This window comes from Jaculus jaculus, chromosome 1 (genome assembly GCF_020740685.1).
Source record: "Jaculus jaculus isolate mJacJac1 chromosome 1, mJacJac1.mat.Y.cur, whole genome shotgun sequence".
Classification (NCBI taxonomy): domain Eukaryota; kingdom Metazoa; phylum Chordata; class Mammalia; order Rodentia; family Dipodidae; genus Jaculus; species Jaculus jaculus.
The window spans coordinates 260,314,621-260,331,796 of record NC_059102.1 but is presented as its reverse complement, the minus strand read 5'-3'; the positions used below and the strand labels follow the sequence as shown (position 1 = coordinate 260,331,796).

Below are 17,176 nucleotides of genomic sequence, written 5' to 3'. Positions count from 1 at the left end.
CTAAAATGCTTAGTGCTTAAAGGGTGATTGCTCTATAATTGAATATTACACTATTTTCATAGTGGGTCTGCCCCTGGATAGTAACTATTGTTGCAGATCAAAGAACACCAGAGATAGTCTGGTGTCCTGAACATTGGTCTAACAGAGGAAAACAACACCTCAACTTTACTACAACTTAGGCCCTTCTGAAAGAAAAAAAAGTGGCCTAATTTGCCCCCCCAAAAAAATAAATAAATAAAAATTCAGCCAGTGTTCTAACTCCTGATGCACAAGTCCCAACACAGAAACACAGGTAACCAAGCTAGCATGTCTCCTCCAAAATCGACCCATCCCAGGGCAATGCTCTCAATGAGAGTGCCAGATGAAATTCTAGGCAAAGAATTTATAAGAATGGTTATAATTCAAAGAAATGAAACTCCTGAATGAGTTCCAAGAGAACAAAATAAATAGCTGAATGAAATTTTAAAAAAAGTCAATATAGGATGTAAAAATGGAATTCAATAAAGACAAACACAAGGAAAAAATAAACGGAAATGATACTGTAAATGAAAAACATAATGAGTCAAATAAAAAGCCTTATTGGAAGCATCATCAATAAAATGGGTTACAAGGAAGACAGAATATAAGGCATGAAGAAAGGTACAGTCAAGGATAATTATATTTTTAGAAAAGCATTATGAATGTTACATGAAAGTTCTTTGGGAGCAGTAATATCAAATCTATGTATTATAGGCACAGAAGAAGGAAAATAATTTCATTTCATAGCAAAGGCATAGAAAGGATTTTCAAGGGGCTAGAGAGATGGCTAAGTGATTAAGGTACTTGCCTGCAGAGTCTGGCAACCCAGGCTCGATTCCCCAGTACTCACGTGAGCATCTGGAGTTTGCTCACAGTGGTTGGTGGTTTTGGCGCACCCATTCTATCTGTCTCTCTTCTCTCTCTCTCTCTCTCTCTCTCTCTCTCTCTCTCATTGCAAATAAATAAATAAAAATATTTTTTTTTTTTCAATATAGCTTTTTGACTCTTTCCAGGCGTTCAAGATGTCCAAGCGAGGACGTGGTGTGTCTTCCGGTGTGAAATTCTGCATTTCCCTGGGTCTTCTAGTGGGAGCTGTGATCAACTGTGCAGACAACACAGGAGCCAAAAATCTGTATATCATCTGTGTGAAGGGGATCAAAGGACTCCTGAACAGACTTCCTGCTGCTGGTGTAGGTGACATGGTGATGGCCACAGTCAAGAAAAGAAAACCAGAGTTAAGAAAGAAGGTCCCTCCAGCAGTGGTGATTTGGACAATGAAGATCATACCAAAGAAAAGATGGGGTATTTCTTTATTTTGAAGACAATGTAGTGGTCATTGTAAACAATAAAGGTGAGATGAAAGGTTCTGCCATAACAGGACCAGTTGCAAAGGAGTATGCAGACTTGTGGCCCAGGATTGCATCCAATGCAGGCAGCATTGCATGACCCTCCAGTGTTTTTGTAAAATATACCCACTAAGAAGTATTTGCTCCAAAAAAAAAAAAATTCAATACAATCACAGCAGAAAAATTCCCAAAATCTAGACAAAGAGAAATCCATCCAAGTACAAAAATATAAAACCCCAAATAGACATGACCAGAAAAGAATCTCACCACATTATGCTATGGTTAAAGCACTAAATGTACAACAAAGTCTCATCAGAATAACAGCTGGTTTTTCAACAGAAACTTTAAAAGCCCAAAGGACATAGAATAATGTATTTCAGTTTATGAAAGACTATAGTTGCCAGCTCAGACTACTATGGCCAGCAAAAGTACCTGTCATACACAGGACATTGAGACACTACACTGGAACTTAGAAGGAAGCCAGCTCCCTGCTGGTTAGCCCTCATGGTGCTGAAAAGTGCTATGTGAAATACTGGGGAATAATGACCACCAACAGTATGAATAAGCAGGGGATCCTGCAAGCTATGAAATTAACCAGCTGGACAAGATGTACACACCTGTGCAATAGTGGCATGCAGCCTGTGCAGGTGATCAATGGCTCTCTGATTGGATATGGGCCCCACTCAGTGAGAGAGAACTCATACCTGGTACTGAGAACCAAACCAAAATCCTATGAATAGGAAGGTCATAGACTCCAGAGAACAGCTCCCACTGGTCTTTGGTTAAGAAGAATGGCTATGTCCATCAAAAAGTCTCTTCGGGCAAGAGAGATTGCTTAGCAGTTAAGGTGCTACTCTCACTTTTGGTTAGAAAAGCTTCTCTTTTCAGATACAGTGATGTCCGGGATGACTCAAAGATACGATAGTGCTGAGAAGAAGTGACAGAGGAGTGCTCAGCACTGCAATATCTCTACCACACCTTCAAAGGCTCGGGGTCCTTGAAGAAGAGATGGCAGAAAGAATGTAAGAGCCAAAAGGAGGATAGGACTGCTGACAATGTAACTATCCAGACACAAAATGGCCTGGATATCCATGACCTTGTAGTGCCTGACACTACCTACATAACACCATCATAATAGGAGGAAAAGATGATGACATCAAAATAAAAGAGACTGATTGAGAGGGGGCAGGGATATGATGGAGAATAGAGTTGTGAAGGAGAAAGTGGCGGGGGGGGATTACCATGGTTTATTGTCTATAATTATGGAAGTTGTCAATAAAAATAACTAATTTTTTTAAAATGGGCTGAGGCTGCGCGTGGTGGCACACATCTTTAGTCCCAGTACTTGGGAGGCATATTGCTGTGAGTTTGAGACCAGCCTGGATCTACAGAATGAATCCCAGGTCAGCCAGAGGGAGTAAGAGCCTATCTCAAAAAGTAGTAAAATAAAGTAAAAAGCATTTGAATGGACGTACCTGCATGCGTGGGTGAAGTTGCTCCCAGAAGCCATAGGTTATTGAATAAAAATCCCAGTGTCAGACTGGAGGGATGGCTTAGTGATTAACGTGCTTGCCTACAAAGCCAAAGGACCCAGGTTCGATTTCTCAGGACCCACGTAAAGCCAGATGCACAAGGTGGCACATATATCTAGAGTTCGTTTGCAGTGGTCCTGGTTTACCCATTCTCTTACTCTCTCTTTTTCTCTGCCTCTTCCTCTCTCTGTCTCTCAAATATATAAATAAAATCCCAGTATCTTAGGTGAACTACCTCCTTACTAGCTGTTGGTTAGGAAGGCCTTTGAGTGAACACCTCCCCTCCCCAAACAATAGAGGCAATTTCCACTACTCTTGGCTGCCCACTAAAACTAGATGGTAAGACCCCAATGCTGAATATGCTACACGTGCTGGTTGTAAGACATAGAGAAATCAAGCTGGGCCTGAGCTGGAAGCACCCTCCCTGGCGGTTAGCTCTCTCAGTGCTAGAAGGTGCTATGCAGGCTGTTGGGGGAAAATTGTCATCAACAGTCTTACTCAGCTGTGAGCCTTGGGTGCGATACTAATGACAAGCCAGGCAAGATTGCTCACTGGTGCAGTGTCGTGACTGTTAAATGTAGTTAACCCACTGCTTTCGGATTGAAATTGAGGCCATCTACATAGGAAGGAATTCACATCTGGTGCTGTAAACCCAGTCAAAAACCTGTGCCTGGGGATATCTTAGGCCCTAGTGAAGAAACTACTGCTCTTGTTTGGCTAAATGGATATGTTGCATCTAAGAGCCTTTTAAATCACCATTTTTAAATTTTTTAAACAAGCTTATTTATTTATTTACTTGAGACAAAGAGATATACAAATAGGCAGGGAGAGAGAGAGAGCACACCAGGGTCTCCAGCCACTGCAAACAAACTCCAGATGCATGTGTCCCCTTGTACATCTGGCTTACATAGGTCCTAGGGAATCGAACCTGGGCCCTTTGGCTTTACAGGCAAGCACCTTAACCACTAAGCCATCTCTCCAGCCCTAAATCACCATGTTTATGTCCATCGGTAAATGCTGCTGTCAGCTTTGATCAGAGAAGCTTTTTGATTTATTTACTTTTAACAACTTTTTGTTCATTTTTATTTATTTATTTGAGAGTGACCGAGAGAGAGAGAGAGAAAGAAGCAGATAGAGATAGAGAGAGAATGGGCGCACCAGGGCTTCCAGCCACTGCAAATGAACTCCAGATGTGTGTGCCCCCTTGTGCACCTGGCTAACTTGGGTCCTGGGGAATCGAGCCTTGAACCGGGGTCCTTAGGCTTCACAGGCAAGCTCTTAACCGTTAAGCCATCTCTCCAGCCCTGATTTATTTTTTTATTTTTGCAGTGGTCAGTAGTGACTGTAGAGACTCATAGCTGATCAAAGTTCTGAAAATAAGGGTGGCTCAGTGCTCAAGCCCTGAAGCCCTAAATGGGACACCTATAGGGATCCCCTCGTGGCTCAGGCAATGTCACAGAAGAGGGAATGGATGGAAAGAATGTGTGAGCTGGAAGAAGTGAGGAGGGAGCGGTAGAGAAGGCTGACTTCTCGGTCTGACAGGGGCAAGACTGGACCCTTCGATATCCAGACATGGAGTATGGGCTCATAGGGTCTCAGGATTTATATGCAGTTAATGGTTAACAGGTTAGTGGTGTAGCCACTGGTAAGGTGCCCATGATTCTGTAAATAAATTTTCATCCATGCTCCTATAAGCAATCCTTTGAGAAACACACACACACGCTCAAAAATCAAAGGGGACAAGTTGGGAAAAGGAAGAGGATCAGTGGGCGTAGGAGGGGGACAACACAGCATTGGTCACACAAGTGTGTACATACATCAAAAGTCATCCAGCTAGTCCCCTAATATTGTTTGCTTTTTAAAAAAATTTTATTTATTTATTTATTTATTTATTTATTTATTTATTTATTTGAGAGCGACAGACACAGAGAGAAAGACAGATAGAGGGAGAGAGAGAATGGGCGCACCAGGGCTTCCAGCCTCTGCAAACGAACTCCAGACGCGTGCGCCCCCTTGTGCATCTGGCTAACGTGGGACCTGGGGAACTGAGCTTCGAACCGGGGTCCTTAGGCTTTACAGGCAAGTGCTTAACTGCTAAGCCATCTCTCCAGCCCTATTGTTTGCTTTAATATATGGAAGTTTCACTTCATTCAGAAAATTAAACAAGCTGACAGAAATCTGGAATGCATGCAGTTCAATGGGAGAAAGAGAAATCACTAGTGAAGATACTCAACAGTGGACACTGCAAGCCTTATATTTGGCCCGCCAGGTCCAATGAGCCAATGGGTACAATAGTGGCATGTCTGTCATGGTGGAAACAAACTGCTCTCTAATTGGACTGGAAGCCCGCTCCATGGGAGGGAATACATCCCTGATACTGAAAACTTAAAACAGGGGTAGTCATGAGCCCTAGGGGTGTAACGTCTGCTGCTGTCTGGCTAAATGTATATACTATGCTTATCAAACTGCCCAGTAAGCACTTCTGTTAATGTTCACACCCTTATATTAATGCTACTCTCACTTTTGGTAGAGAATCTTCTCTTTTCAGATGGCAGTGACTTTGGGACGACTCAGAAGGCATCATGGTGATGGAAAGAAATGACCACAGTGCTCAGTACTGCAATATCTCTATCACACCTTCCAAAGTTCAGGGTCTAATGCAGAAGAGGAGGTGGAAAGAATGTAAGAGCCAAAGGAAGGGCAGGACTGCATGCAACATGCTCCCTCCAGACACAAAATGGCCTAGATATTCATGGCCTCACAGTGCCTGACACTACCTGCATAAGACCATCATAAGAGGAGGAAAAGATTATGACATCAAAAGTAAAAGAGAGACTGATTGAGATGGGGAGGGGTATGATGGAGAGTGGAGTTTCAGTGGGGTAGGTGGGGGGAGGGAGGGTATTATCATGGGGTATTTTTTATAATCATGGAAGTTGTTAATAAAAAAATAAAATAAAATAAGAAGAAAATTAAACAAGGGCTAGAGAGATGGCTTTGGCTTAGTGGTTAAGCACTTGCCTACAAAGCCTAAGAACCCAGGTTTGATTCCCCAGTACCCACATAAGCCAGATACACAAGTTGACACATGTGTCTGGAGTTCATTTTCAGTGGCTAGAGGCCCTGGTGTGCCCATTATTTCTCTCTTTCTCTCTCTCTCAAATAAATAAATAAAATACTTTTTTTTTTTTTTTTTTTTTTTTTTTTACAAAAGGAGCAATCAGGAACTGGGCATGATGGTGCATGCCTTTAATCCCAGCACTTGGGAGGCTGAGGTAGGAATGTTGCTGTGAGTTTGAGGCTATCCTAGGACTACATAGTGAATTCCAGGTCAGCCTGAGGTAGGGTTTCACTCTAGCTCAGGCTGACCTGGAATTCACTATGTAGTCTCAGGGTGGGTGGCCTCAAACTCATGGTGATCCTCCTCCAAAACTAGGGCTGGAGGGATTGCTCAGTGGTTATAGCACTTGCCTATAAAGCCAAAGGACCTTGGTTCAATTCCCCAGGACCTGTATTAGCCAGATGCACAAGGGGGCGCACACATCTGGAGTTCGTTTGCAGTGGCTAGAGGCCCTGGCATGCCCATTCTCTCCCCCCCTCCCTCTGTCAAAATAAATAGAAATAAAAGTAAAAAATAAAAACAAAAAAAAAATCCCAAACTATGTATGTGGTGCATGACCTGTAATCCTAGCACTTGAAAGAGAGAAGAAGAAAGACTAAAAGCTCAAGGTCATCCTTGATTACATAGAGTGTGAGGCAACCCTCAGTTACACAAAACCTTGTCTAAAAAAAGAAGAATAAATGAAAGAAAGGAAAAGAAAAGAAAGATCCAGGACTGGCTAAAAATGTAGCTCAGCTAGTAGAGTGCTTGCCTAGCAACTAGTACACATACAGTTTTGGGGTCCATCCCCAACACTATAACCTGAGTGTGATGGCATGCACCTCTCATCCCAGCACTCAGGAGGTGGAGGCAGGAGGATCTGAAGTTCTAGGTCATCCTTTGAGTAGTAGAACGCGCACACACACACACACACACACACACACACACACACACAAGCAGAATGCCCATAAGGAGACAACAAATATATTACAAACCCATTGCTCAGCCCTCAGGAGCCCTGGGGACAGTGCTGGGAGCAACATTTTTTTTAAATTAAATTGAATTTATTTATTAGAGAGAGAAAGAAGGAGAGAGAGAGATAGAATGGGTGGGCCAGGGCCTCCAGCTACAGCAAATGAACTCCAGACTCATGTGCCACCTTGTACATCTGGCTTACCTGGGTACTGGGAAAACAAACCTGGGTCCTTAGACTTGGCAGACAAATGCCTTAACTGCTAAGCCATCTCTCTAGTCTGGGAGCACCCTTTTTAAAAGGCAGCTGGTTCATCAGAGCATGGCATGGTCGTGAGATGAGAGTGACCAGGGAAATATGTGGCAAATGAGGAGTGGCTGAAGGAAGTAGTGAACATTATTTGAGATGCTGGGAACAAAAGCATCCAGTGTCTTCAAGTACTGATTGGTAGACTGTAGAACAGTAAATAGTTTGTCTTTGTAGATCTTAAAGCAGAGATTCTCAAAACTTAGCCTCTAAATCCCCTGGAAGGCTGTTTAAAAACAATGCTGAGCCTCTTTCCCAGTTTCTGACTCAGTAGGTCTGGGGCAAGACTAGAATTTGCATTTCTAGCAAGTTCCTGGGACATGTGCCAGACTAACAGCACGTTTTGCTAGCCCTCATCACAGAGAGCCACACCAGGAGAGCGGTTTGTGTTGTTAATAAGAAGAAGAATCGGTGGGGAGCCCACTCCTGTGTTGCATATTGTTGACTTTTTTTTTTTTCCCAGAGGGACCTACAATTCTTCTCATTTTAGACAGAATCACACCGAGTCTCAACTTCTGAAGGTAAGATCCCTCTGACGCTGGTCCTGGGCATATCTGGACTAAGACTGAGAGGCTTCCGACAGGGATGCTGACCATGGAATGCCACTTGATAGTGGGAGATTCTACCACACAATTTCAGAGTCCTTTGGACTCTCAAAGCTAGGCTGACTTTAACTGGCACTTTTAACCACTAATACATATTAGCACCCATTAAATGCCTCTTCAGAGTGTCTATAGCCACTGGGATGATGATAAGATCTTTTGGGGTCATCTCACCTCCTCCCCTCACTCCTATCCTCCTTGGCACTTGCAGGGACACTCCCTTCTTTCCTTTCAAGCCAAGCGCTTTAAAAGCTCATCCGGATATTTGGTAAGGGAGGCTCTGTGCATACACCCATCTCGGCTCTGTCTGTGCTCACGTGCGGTAATGCGGCTGGACTATTCAAGTGCAGTTCTTGGCACCAAGCACAAGCTCTCTGCCACCTTTCTCTTGCCAACCTCACATACAGCCTTCCAAAGCTTGCTGCACACTCCAACCAGGAGGGCAGTGATGTGGCAACAGTCGAGATAAAGTCCTGAGGTGGGGGAGTGGTGGCCTCATGTTCAACGATGGCCAGAGACCTCACACACATGACTGACAAGTGCTCTACCACTAAGTCCCAAGAATAGACATTTAAATACACAACAGAAAGAAAAGTAGAGACTGCATTTGTGGCACACACCTCTGAACCCAGCACTTGGCATGCTGAGGTAGAAAAATTGCTATAAGTTGGAGGTCAACCTGTGAATATTATGTCCGACCAGATACCGTCTCAAAAGTAAGCAACAGGGCTGGAGAGATGACCCAGTGATTAAGGCTCTTGCTTGCAAAGCATAACAGCTTGGGCTCAATTCCCCAGTACCCACATAAAGCCAGATGTACAAAGTGGCATATGTGTCTAGAGTTCATTCACAATGGCTACAGACCCTGGCACACCTATTCTTTCTCTGTCTCTCTCTCTCTGCTTGCAAATAAATAAATAAATAATATATTTTTTTAAAGTAAGCAGTAGCCAGGTGTGGAGGTGTACACCTTTAATCCCAGCACTTGGGAGACACAGGTAGGAGGATCACCATGAGTTCAAGGTCAGCCTGTGACTACACAGTGAATTCTAGATCAGCCTAGGCTAGAGTGAGACCCTACCTCGAACCCCACACAAAAAATAACTAACTGTCTTGAACAAAACAGCAAAATGAAGAGGAGGAGGAAAAAGTACAGCCTTTGTCCTTGGGAACGTATTTGGATTGATTGGAAGATAAGATATATAAATGTATAATTATATAATACTAAAAGTAATTACAAAGATGCTGTACAAATAACCAGCTCCTGGCATCCTTCAATGTGAGGCGGGTGATGGTGAGGACAGAGAGCTAGAACTGATGTAACTGCCCTCTGGGACTCAAGACCTCAGGAGGTCATTCTGAAGAATTGACGCTTCCGGTGAGGTGGTCGAGGCCAGCAGCAACAGGACAAGCTGGACAATAGTTGATTTGAAGACATGCAGAATTTACTGGGGAAGGTTTCCAAAGTCCAGAAGGAAACTATGAAAAAAATTCACTTTTTAGCCAGGTGTGGTGGTTCACGCCCTTAATCCCAGCACTCAGGAGGCAGCGGTACAAGAATCACTGTGGGTTCAAGGCCACCCTGAGACTACACAGTGAATTCCAGGTCAGCCTGGGCTAGAGTGAGACCCTGCCTCAAACAAACAACAAAAAAAAATTCACTTAAAAAAGTATTTTATTGGGCTGGAGAGATGGCTTAGTGGTTAAGCGCTTGCCTGTGAAACCTAAGGACCCCGGTTCGAGGCTCGGTTCCCCAGGTCCCACGTTAGCCAGATGCACAAGGGGGCACATGCGTCTGGAGTTCGTTTGCAGAGGCTGGAAGCCCTGGCGCGCCCATTCTCTCTCTCTCCCTCTATCTGTCTTTCTCTCTGTGTCTGTCACTCTCAAATAAATAAATAAAAATTTAAAAAAAAGTATTTTATTAATTATTTATTTATTTGAAAGAGTGGGGAGAGGGAGGGGGAGAGAGAGAGTATGGGCACAAATTCTAGATGCATGTGCCACCTTGTGCATCTGGCTTTATGTGGGTCCTGGGGAATCGAACCTGGGTCCTTAGGCTTTACAGGCAAGCGCCTTAGCAGCTAAGCCACCTCTCCATCCCCAAAAGTCACTTGAGGAACACTTTAAAATGGAGCTGGGGGAACTTTGCAGAGCCAGGGTGTATATATGTTTTTATTATTTATTTATTTGACAAAGAAAGAGGGAAAGAGAGAGAGAGAAAGAGAGAGAATGGGCACACCAGGGCCTCCAGCCACTGCAAACAAACTCCAGACATGTGTGCCCCTTGTGCACCTCGCTAATGTGGGTCCTGGGGAATCAAACCTTAGGCCTTGCAGGCAAACGCCTTAACCACTAAGCCATCCCTCCAGCCCCAGTATATGTGTGTGTGTGTGTGTGTGTGTGTGTGTGTATGTATGTATTAGACTGCTGCCTGAGAAAAGGTTCTTGCTTGCTTTATTTACTTTTTTTTTTTTTTTTTTTTTGAGGCAGGGCCTCATGTAGCCCAAGCTGGCCTTAAACATTTTATGTAGCTGAGAAAACTTGAACTACTGCCTTTGCCTCCCAAGTGCCGGGATTAAAGCCATTTACCACCATACTCAGCTAAGGAAAGGGAATTCTTAAACCGGGCATGAAAATGATACAGGAATGAGAACCTTTGAACCGGGCCAAGGCCTGGAAGCTAATAACATCTTTTATTGGATGTTGTAGCTGTAACAGTTTCACAAATGACTAACGGACATTACACCTGAAGCCAGTCCAGCAAGCAGTCATGCTCAGCCCTGGGATGTTTAGTCTAGTGTGAAGGTGTCATCCTTGTGCCGGTATCCTCCCTTCCATGTAACATGGAGGGTTTCCTCTGGCCTCAGTTTCTCTTTCCCTTTTTTTAAAAAAAATATTTTATTTATTTGAAAGACAAAGAAACAGGGAGAGAGGGGATGAGCACACCAGGGCCTCTAGCCACTGCAACTGGACTCCAGATGCATGCCCCACCTTGTGCATCTGGCTTACATGGGTCCTGGGGATTAGGGAACCTGGGTCCTTTTGCTTTGCAGGCAAGCACCTTAACCACTAAGCCATCTCTCCAGCCCCTCTCTTTCCCCTTAAGTCCTGCACAATGTGTCCCTCAGATCACTCATTCAGGGCTGTGTCATCTGTTTCCTCAGCTGCAATTCTCAGCTCCCAAGTAAAGTCCTCTGAATTTTAATTTCTGAGTCTGAAATTTTCAGGTGGAATTGGATGGTCCGTGAAGCTTGAGAACAGAAGAGATGGAGGTAAAGGAGACAATATAGGACCTTTCTGTCCTATGCTCCAGTTCCTAGATCCAGTCATGCCTCCCTCTGGGCAGCAGAGACCACCTCATCACTGTACTGCTCTCCTCACCCAAGAACGCAAACAGCTCAGCACCCAGCAGTCTTCTGACTTTGGGGTGGAGGTTCATTGTTGTATTCACTGTAGGGGGTCACTACTCATTTTTGCCTAGCTTTACTTTCTTTTTGTTTATTTTTCCAAAATTGATTCATTTCTGCTCATGTGTGTGCACGTGTGCACATGCATGTGAGAGCCTCTTGCCACCGCAAACAAAAAGCCAGGTGATGTGACACTTTGCGTATAGCTTTGTGCTACTGGGGAATTGAACCCAGACCAGCAGGCTTTGCAAACAAGTGCCTTTCGCCATCTCTACAGCCCTGTTTTTACTATTTTCCTTTATATCTGTAGATGGTACATCCCAGCTACATGGTCCTACTGACTTTCTTTTTTCTTTCTTTTTACAAATTTACAAATTACTATTATATTGCAGTGTGACTTATAATAAAACACTTTAAAGATCTTAAGTGAGGAGGGAAGGAAAGGGGAGGGCTCTAAAGAGGGGAGGAGGAAAGGAGAAAGGAAGGGAAGGAATACAGGGTCTTGATTCTAGGCATCTTAAAGCTTTCTAATTTTCTTTAGATCACATTGTTCAGCATGCCAAAAAAAACACAGTATAATGAGGGTGCTGTTCTCTGAGATTAATGGCTAATCTCCACCCAGATTGTGCTACAAAATATTTCTAGCACTCCAAACACTGTGAACTGTCATTGTCACTGTGGCAAAGGAGCTGGTCGGTAGGACCATGTAGGTAGGATGTACCATCCAGAAATAGAAAGAATTCCAAATGTTCTGGAATGAAATCCCTGGGGCAAGGTCATGTGTGTGAAGGACTAACGTGTTCAAGCAGGAAGTTTGGTTCATTCTGTGTGCAATCTTGGGGACACGGTGCAGGGAGGAGCATTTCAGTTAAGTGGAAGACCCCTCCTACCCACAGTTGACTCACAATGGATGCAGGTCTCCAGGAAAAGACAAGTAAGGTCCCTATCCATAGAGACATCTGTCAAGAAGAGGGCACTGCATTTCACAGGATTAAGGGACAATGGGGGAAAGGAGGCTATTTTTCCAAACTCTGGGCTCCTGTGGTTGTGGAATTTTACAACAGGACTCCAAAGCTGAAACCTATGACTTGGGGTTCTCCCCAGAAGATATTGTTTTTTTTTTTTTTTGTTTTTTTTTTTGAGTAGGGTCTCACTGTAGTCCAGGCTGACCTGGAATTCACTAAGGAGTCTCAGGGTGGCCTCTAACTCATGGCGATCCTCCTACCTCTGCCTCCCGAGTGCTGTGATTAAAGGCATGCGCCACCACGCCCGGCTTTCCAGAAGATACTTAAATACATACATACATATATATATATATATATATATATATATATATATATATATATATATATGTGCGTGTGTGTGTGTGTGTGTGTGTGTGTGTGTTGGTTTGATTCAGGTGTCCTCCATAAACTTAGGTATTCTGAATGCTAGGTTCCCAGCTGATGGAGATTTGGGAATTAATGCCTCCTGGAGGGAGTGTATTGTTGGGGGCCGGCTTATGGGTATTAAAGCATTAAAGCCAGTTTCCCCTTGCCAGTGTTTGGCACACCCTCCTGTTGCTGTGGTCCACCTTCTGTTGGCCAGGGGGTGATGTCCACCCTCTGCTCATGCCATCGTTTTCCCCTGCCATCGTGGAGCTTTCCCTCGAGCCTGTAAGCCAAAATAAATCTCTTTTTCCCAGAAGCTGCTCTTGGTTGGGTGATTTCTAACAGCAATGTGAACCGGACTGCAACAATATGTATATATGTATGTGTGTGTAGATATATATATAGTGGGCTGGAGAGGTGCCTTAGCAATTAAGCGCTTGCCTGTGAAGCCTAAGGACCCTGGTTCGAGGCTCGATTCCCCAGGACCTACCTTAGCCAGATGCACACCCATTCTCTCTCTCTCTCCCTCTTTCTCTCTCTGTCGCTCTCAAATAAATAAAAACATATATATATATATATATATATATATGTATATATATATATGTATATGTATATATATATATATATATGTATAGTTTATTTATTTAAGAGAGAGAGAGAAAAAGGGAGGGAAAGGGGGAGAGAGAGAGAATGAGTGCCCAGGGTTTCTAGCCACTGCAAAAGAACTCCAGATACATGCACCTCCTTGTGCATCTGGCTTTGCATGGGTACTGGGGAACTGAACATGGGTCATATGGCTCTGCAGGTAAGCACCTTAACTGCTAAGCCACCTCTCCAGCCTTCCAGAGAATAATTTTGTTCTTTATTACAAGTACTGTACAGGCCGGGCCTGTCATCATTCAGCAAGGACTCCTCATCAGCCACAGATTGACTGAACACGGGAACTTTGGAGCTGTCCTCTAATGCACACAGTCCAGGACAGGGTGGAGCAGATGCCAGGGTACCACTGAGGTAGCCCTGCCTGCAAGAGAAGTTGGTTACCTTCACCTCATACCAAGACCTTCACCTCATGCCAAGTTGTCTTGGGGACACACAACCAAACACTTCCTAGGAACATTCATCTCTGGTCCCTGTGGTGACAAGTGGGCATAATGTCACGACTCCCACCACTACTGGAATACCTGGGCAAAGGTGGCACTGAAGGAGCTCACTACTCTGCCCCTGGGGTCCGAAGCAGGAATCACATCCCAGCTCCCTTAGGACCATAGCAGTAGGGTCCTGGAGTCTTAACAACCCACTGCCAGCTGCCCAGGCCTTTTTCAATGGAAGGAGAAAAAAAAAAAAAAAGAGTTCGTTCCCTAGAGTATTATGTAGTATTCCTTTGGGAATCCTGGAAGTCACTGCTGTCTCTCCCCAACCTCTCCCTCAACTTGGAAAAAGTCAACAGATGCGATGTGGACAGAACATGGCCACCTCTCGCATCCGTGATGGACAGATGGGGACAGGACTGCCCGCCTCCACGCGCATGAAGTTTAGAGTGGTGAAAATGATCTGGTTTTGGAGCTGGGGATACTTGCTTAGCATGCTGAAAGCCTTGGATTCAACCCCTAGCACCCCAAAACTACAGTAACAACAAAAAAAAGAAGACTTCATTTTCTGCGGGGAGGAGGGAGTTGTTCCCAAAAGCCTATGTGCTGAAGTCCACGAGGTGCCCACGAACGCCCCGGGTATCTACCAAGGTGGAGACTGTTTTCCTCCAGGTGGGAGAGGGAGGGCGGCGCTGGCGGCCCCTCGAAGTCCACCTGTCTCGCCCAGTCTTAGGGCGTGTGGGCACCGTGCGGGCACGCGGGGGCCGAGGGCGGGGAGCGGGGCTGGCGGCTCCCAGGCTTGGTTCCGGCCGCTGGGGAGGACGAGCCAGTGCGTGGCGCTGGGCGCGGGCCGCGGAGGCGTCCTGGCGCGGGGCGGGAGGCGGGGCCGGGCCGGGCGGCCCTCCTCCTCCTCCTCCTCCTCCTCCTCCTCCTCCTCCTCCTCCTCGTCCTCGTCCTCCTCGGCGTCGTCCTCGCCTGCCCGCCGTCGCCGGCTGGTCCTCCCTCCCTCCCTCCCTCCCTCCCGCGGGCGGGCGGGCTGCGCGCCACTCCCGGGACGCGGCTCGCTCGGAGCAGCAGCCGGCCCGAGCCATGGGCTGCGACGGCCGCGTGTCCGAGCTGCTCCGCCGCAACCTGCAGCCCACGCTCACCTACTGGAGCGTGTTTTTCAGCTTCGGCCTGTGCATCGCCTTCCTGGGGCCCACGCTGCTCGACCTGCGCTGCCAGACGCACAGCTCGCTGCCCCAGATCTCCTGGGTCTTCTTCTCGCAGCAGTTCTGCCTCCTGCTGGGCAGCGCCCTCGGGGGCGTCTTCAAGAGGACGTGAGTGTGTCGCGCCCCGCGCGCGCCCCCTCCACCACCGCCACCCAACCCCCCGGCCTGCCAACCCGCGACCCCCAGCCAGCCTGTCCCTGTCCCCCACCCCGCCCCGCCGCCCGCGAGCCTCTGTCACCACCACCACCAAGCTTGGCCAGCTGGGCTCCTTCCCCCAACCCCAGCTCTCCTGGGAAAACTCCCTCGAGACTGAAGGTGATTTCTGTGTCATTTATTTGTCGTCACTCACCTCCGTGAGAGAGTAGAACCAGTTCCTGATGCCCACGCCCCGGCCCACAGCTGGCGGGAGAAGTGATGGAGTTTGCAGAGGTGGCCAGGGACCCCTCTTGCGCTGATCCTCTGAGATTTGTCGTAGCCCGTAGTTGCCATGGGGGCAGAGTTGGCAGGGCGGTGGGAAGATAAGCGGGGGTGCTAGCTCAGGGGCAGTGCTGGGTGCCAGGGCTGGCTTGGGATTTGACTAAGCTGGGGCGAGAAGAGCCGGGCTTGACTCATAGTTAGCTCCACCTTGACGGGCACAGGCTGTCCCCTTTGCAGAGGTGGCGGTGGGGCTGGTGGCATCTTTGTGGTTCTGCTCTGGCCCATACAGTCAGAGCCCTTAGGCCTCGGAGACACATCCAGCTAGGGCCAGTTAGGGAGACAGAACCTCTTATCCAGAGCTCGGTAATACGGGCACTCTCTATCTCTCCTTCCCCCTCCACCTTGTTCTTGCTCTCTGGCTGCTGCCGGGACAGAGTCAGGGGAGTACTTTCACAGAGTATCCTTCTGGCTAATTGAGCAGGAACCCTTCCAGGGCCCTTTGGGGAAAGGCAGTAGGTTTTACTCTCTTGAAAACTGGGAACAGAGACCTAGAGCCAGGGAAGGGACGGATGACTTGCACACCCAGAGGCTGCAGTGAGCCTTCCCTCATCATAGCTCCTCCGGGAGCTGTTTCCTGGATTGCAGAGACTCAAGCAGCAACTGGCTTGAGAAGAAAACCACAGTTGGGTAGGCTGACTCAGAGAAACCTCAAGCAGGGCCATTCTGGGCAGAGGCACCCTTGGACCCACTCCTTCAGGTGGGCAGCCAGTGGGAACAGACAGGACAGGTGTCAGTGCGGGTGGACCTGAGCTTTAGTCCGCCCAGAGCCACACACACCAGCAACTAGACTGCGCCGATTTTCATCTTCCCTAAACCCTCTTGTAAATGGAATAATTCTCAGAAGCTAATCTTCCTGTACACACCAGTATTTTGGTAGATTTTCAAGGGAATCGGATGTACAGGAATTCAGAAAACATTAAGAAAAAGCTTCAAATCCATTCTGCCTAGAAATGTAATCGGGAGGAAGAGAGAGCACCTCGGGATGTCAGAGGTGGGTTTGTTGTTGTTTAATAAGCTGGGAATGGAACCCAGGGCCTCATTCATGCCAGGCCAGCCTTGTACCACTGAGCACTTCCAGCTGTCACAGGCATCTCCTTGTGTCATGTTTCAGTATTTTTCCTTACAGGAGTTCCCTTACCTGAAGCGTGTTTGGAACATGTATAATACAAACAGGAAGGGGACTGAGGATAGTTGGAAATGACAGATTAACAGGACTGCGTTTCTGAAGTGGGCAGAGATATACACCCAACCGGGCCACCTCTTCCTGGCTAGCTTTGTTCCTCCCTCAGGGTGCCCTATCCACCAGGCAACAGAGGGGGGTCCTGCAGCAGGAAACCACAGCAATGCCAGTGGCAACAATCACTAACCATCCACAAGAAGTCTGTGCCAGATGTGTCTCAACCCACTTGATCTTCCCCGCAAGTCTGTAAAGTTGTGCCATTGCCTCTGTTTTATGCACAAGAAAGCTGACCCGTGGAGGGCTTGGGTGATTCAGCTGGGTGCAGTCATCCCAGACCTCTGGCGGCTGAGTCAGGAGAAGCTCTACTTGGAGGCCAGCCTGGGCTACACAGTATGATTGTCTCAAAAGGCAAGCAAGCAAGAAGGAAAGAGAGGGAGGAAGGGAGGGAGGGAGGAAAGGAAGAAAAAGTCAGAAAGGGAGAAGGAGGAGAAGGGAAGGAAAGGAGAGAGAGAGAGAAGGAAGGATGATGGGTGGGAGGGAACGTGTCCCACATTCTGCTGTTCGTG

At 46.8% G+C, this 17,176-nt stretch overlaps 1 protein-coding gene and 1 pseudogene across 4 annotated transcripts in view; both read left to right on the top strand.

Annotated features, from left to right (window-relative positions):
• Nucleotides 1-1,040: 1,040 nt before the first annotated feature.
• Nucleotides 1,041-1,485, top strand: LOC101606203 (annotated as a pseudogene).
• A 13,319-nt stretch (nt 1,486-14,804) lies between these two features.
• The window catches only part of Mfsd4a (major facilitator superfamily domain containing 4A), a 35,552-nt gene continuing 33,180 nt past the window's right edge, over nt 14,805-17,176 (top strand). For all 4 annotated transcript variants that reach the window (XM_045142929.1, XM_004663540.2, XM_045142988.1 and 1 more), the window contains exon 1: nt 14,805-15,061. In XM_045142929.1, coding sequence (XP_044998864.1) covers nt 14,832-15,061 — 230 coding nt within the window. In that variant the 5' untranslated portion in view covers nt 14,805-14,831. The remainder of the gene's footprint in view (nt 15,062-17,176) is intronic.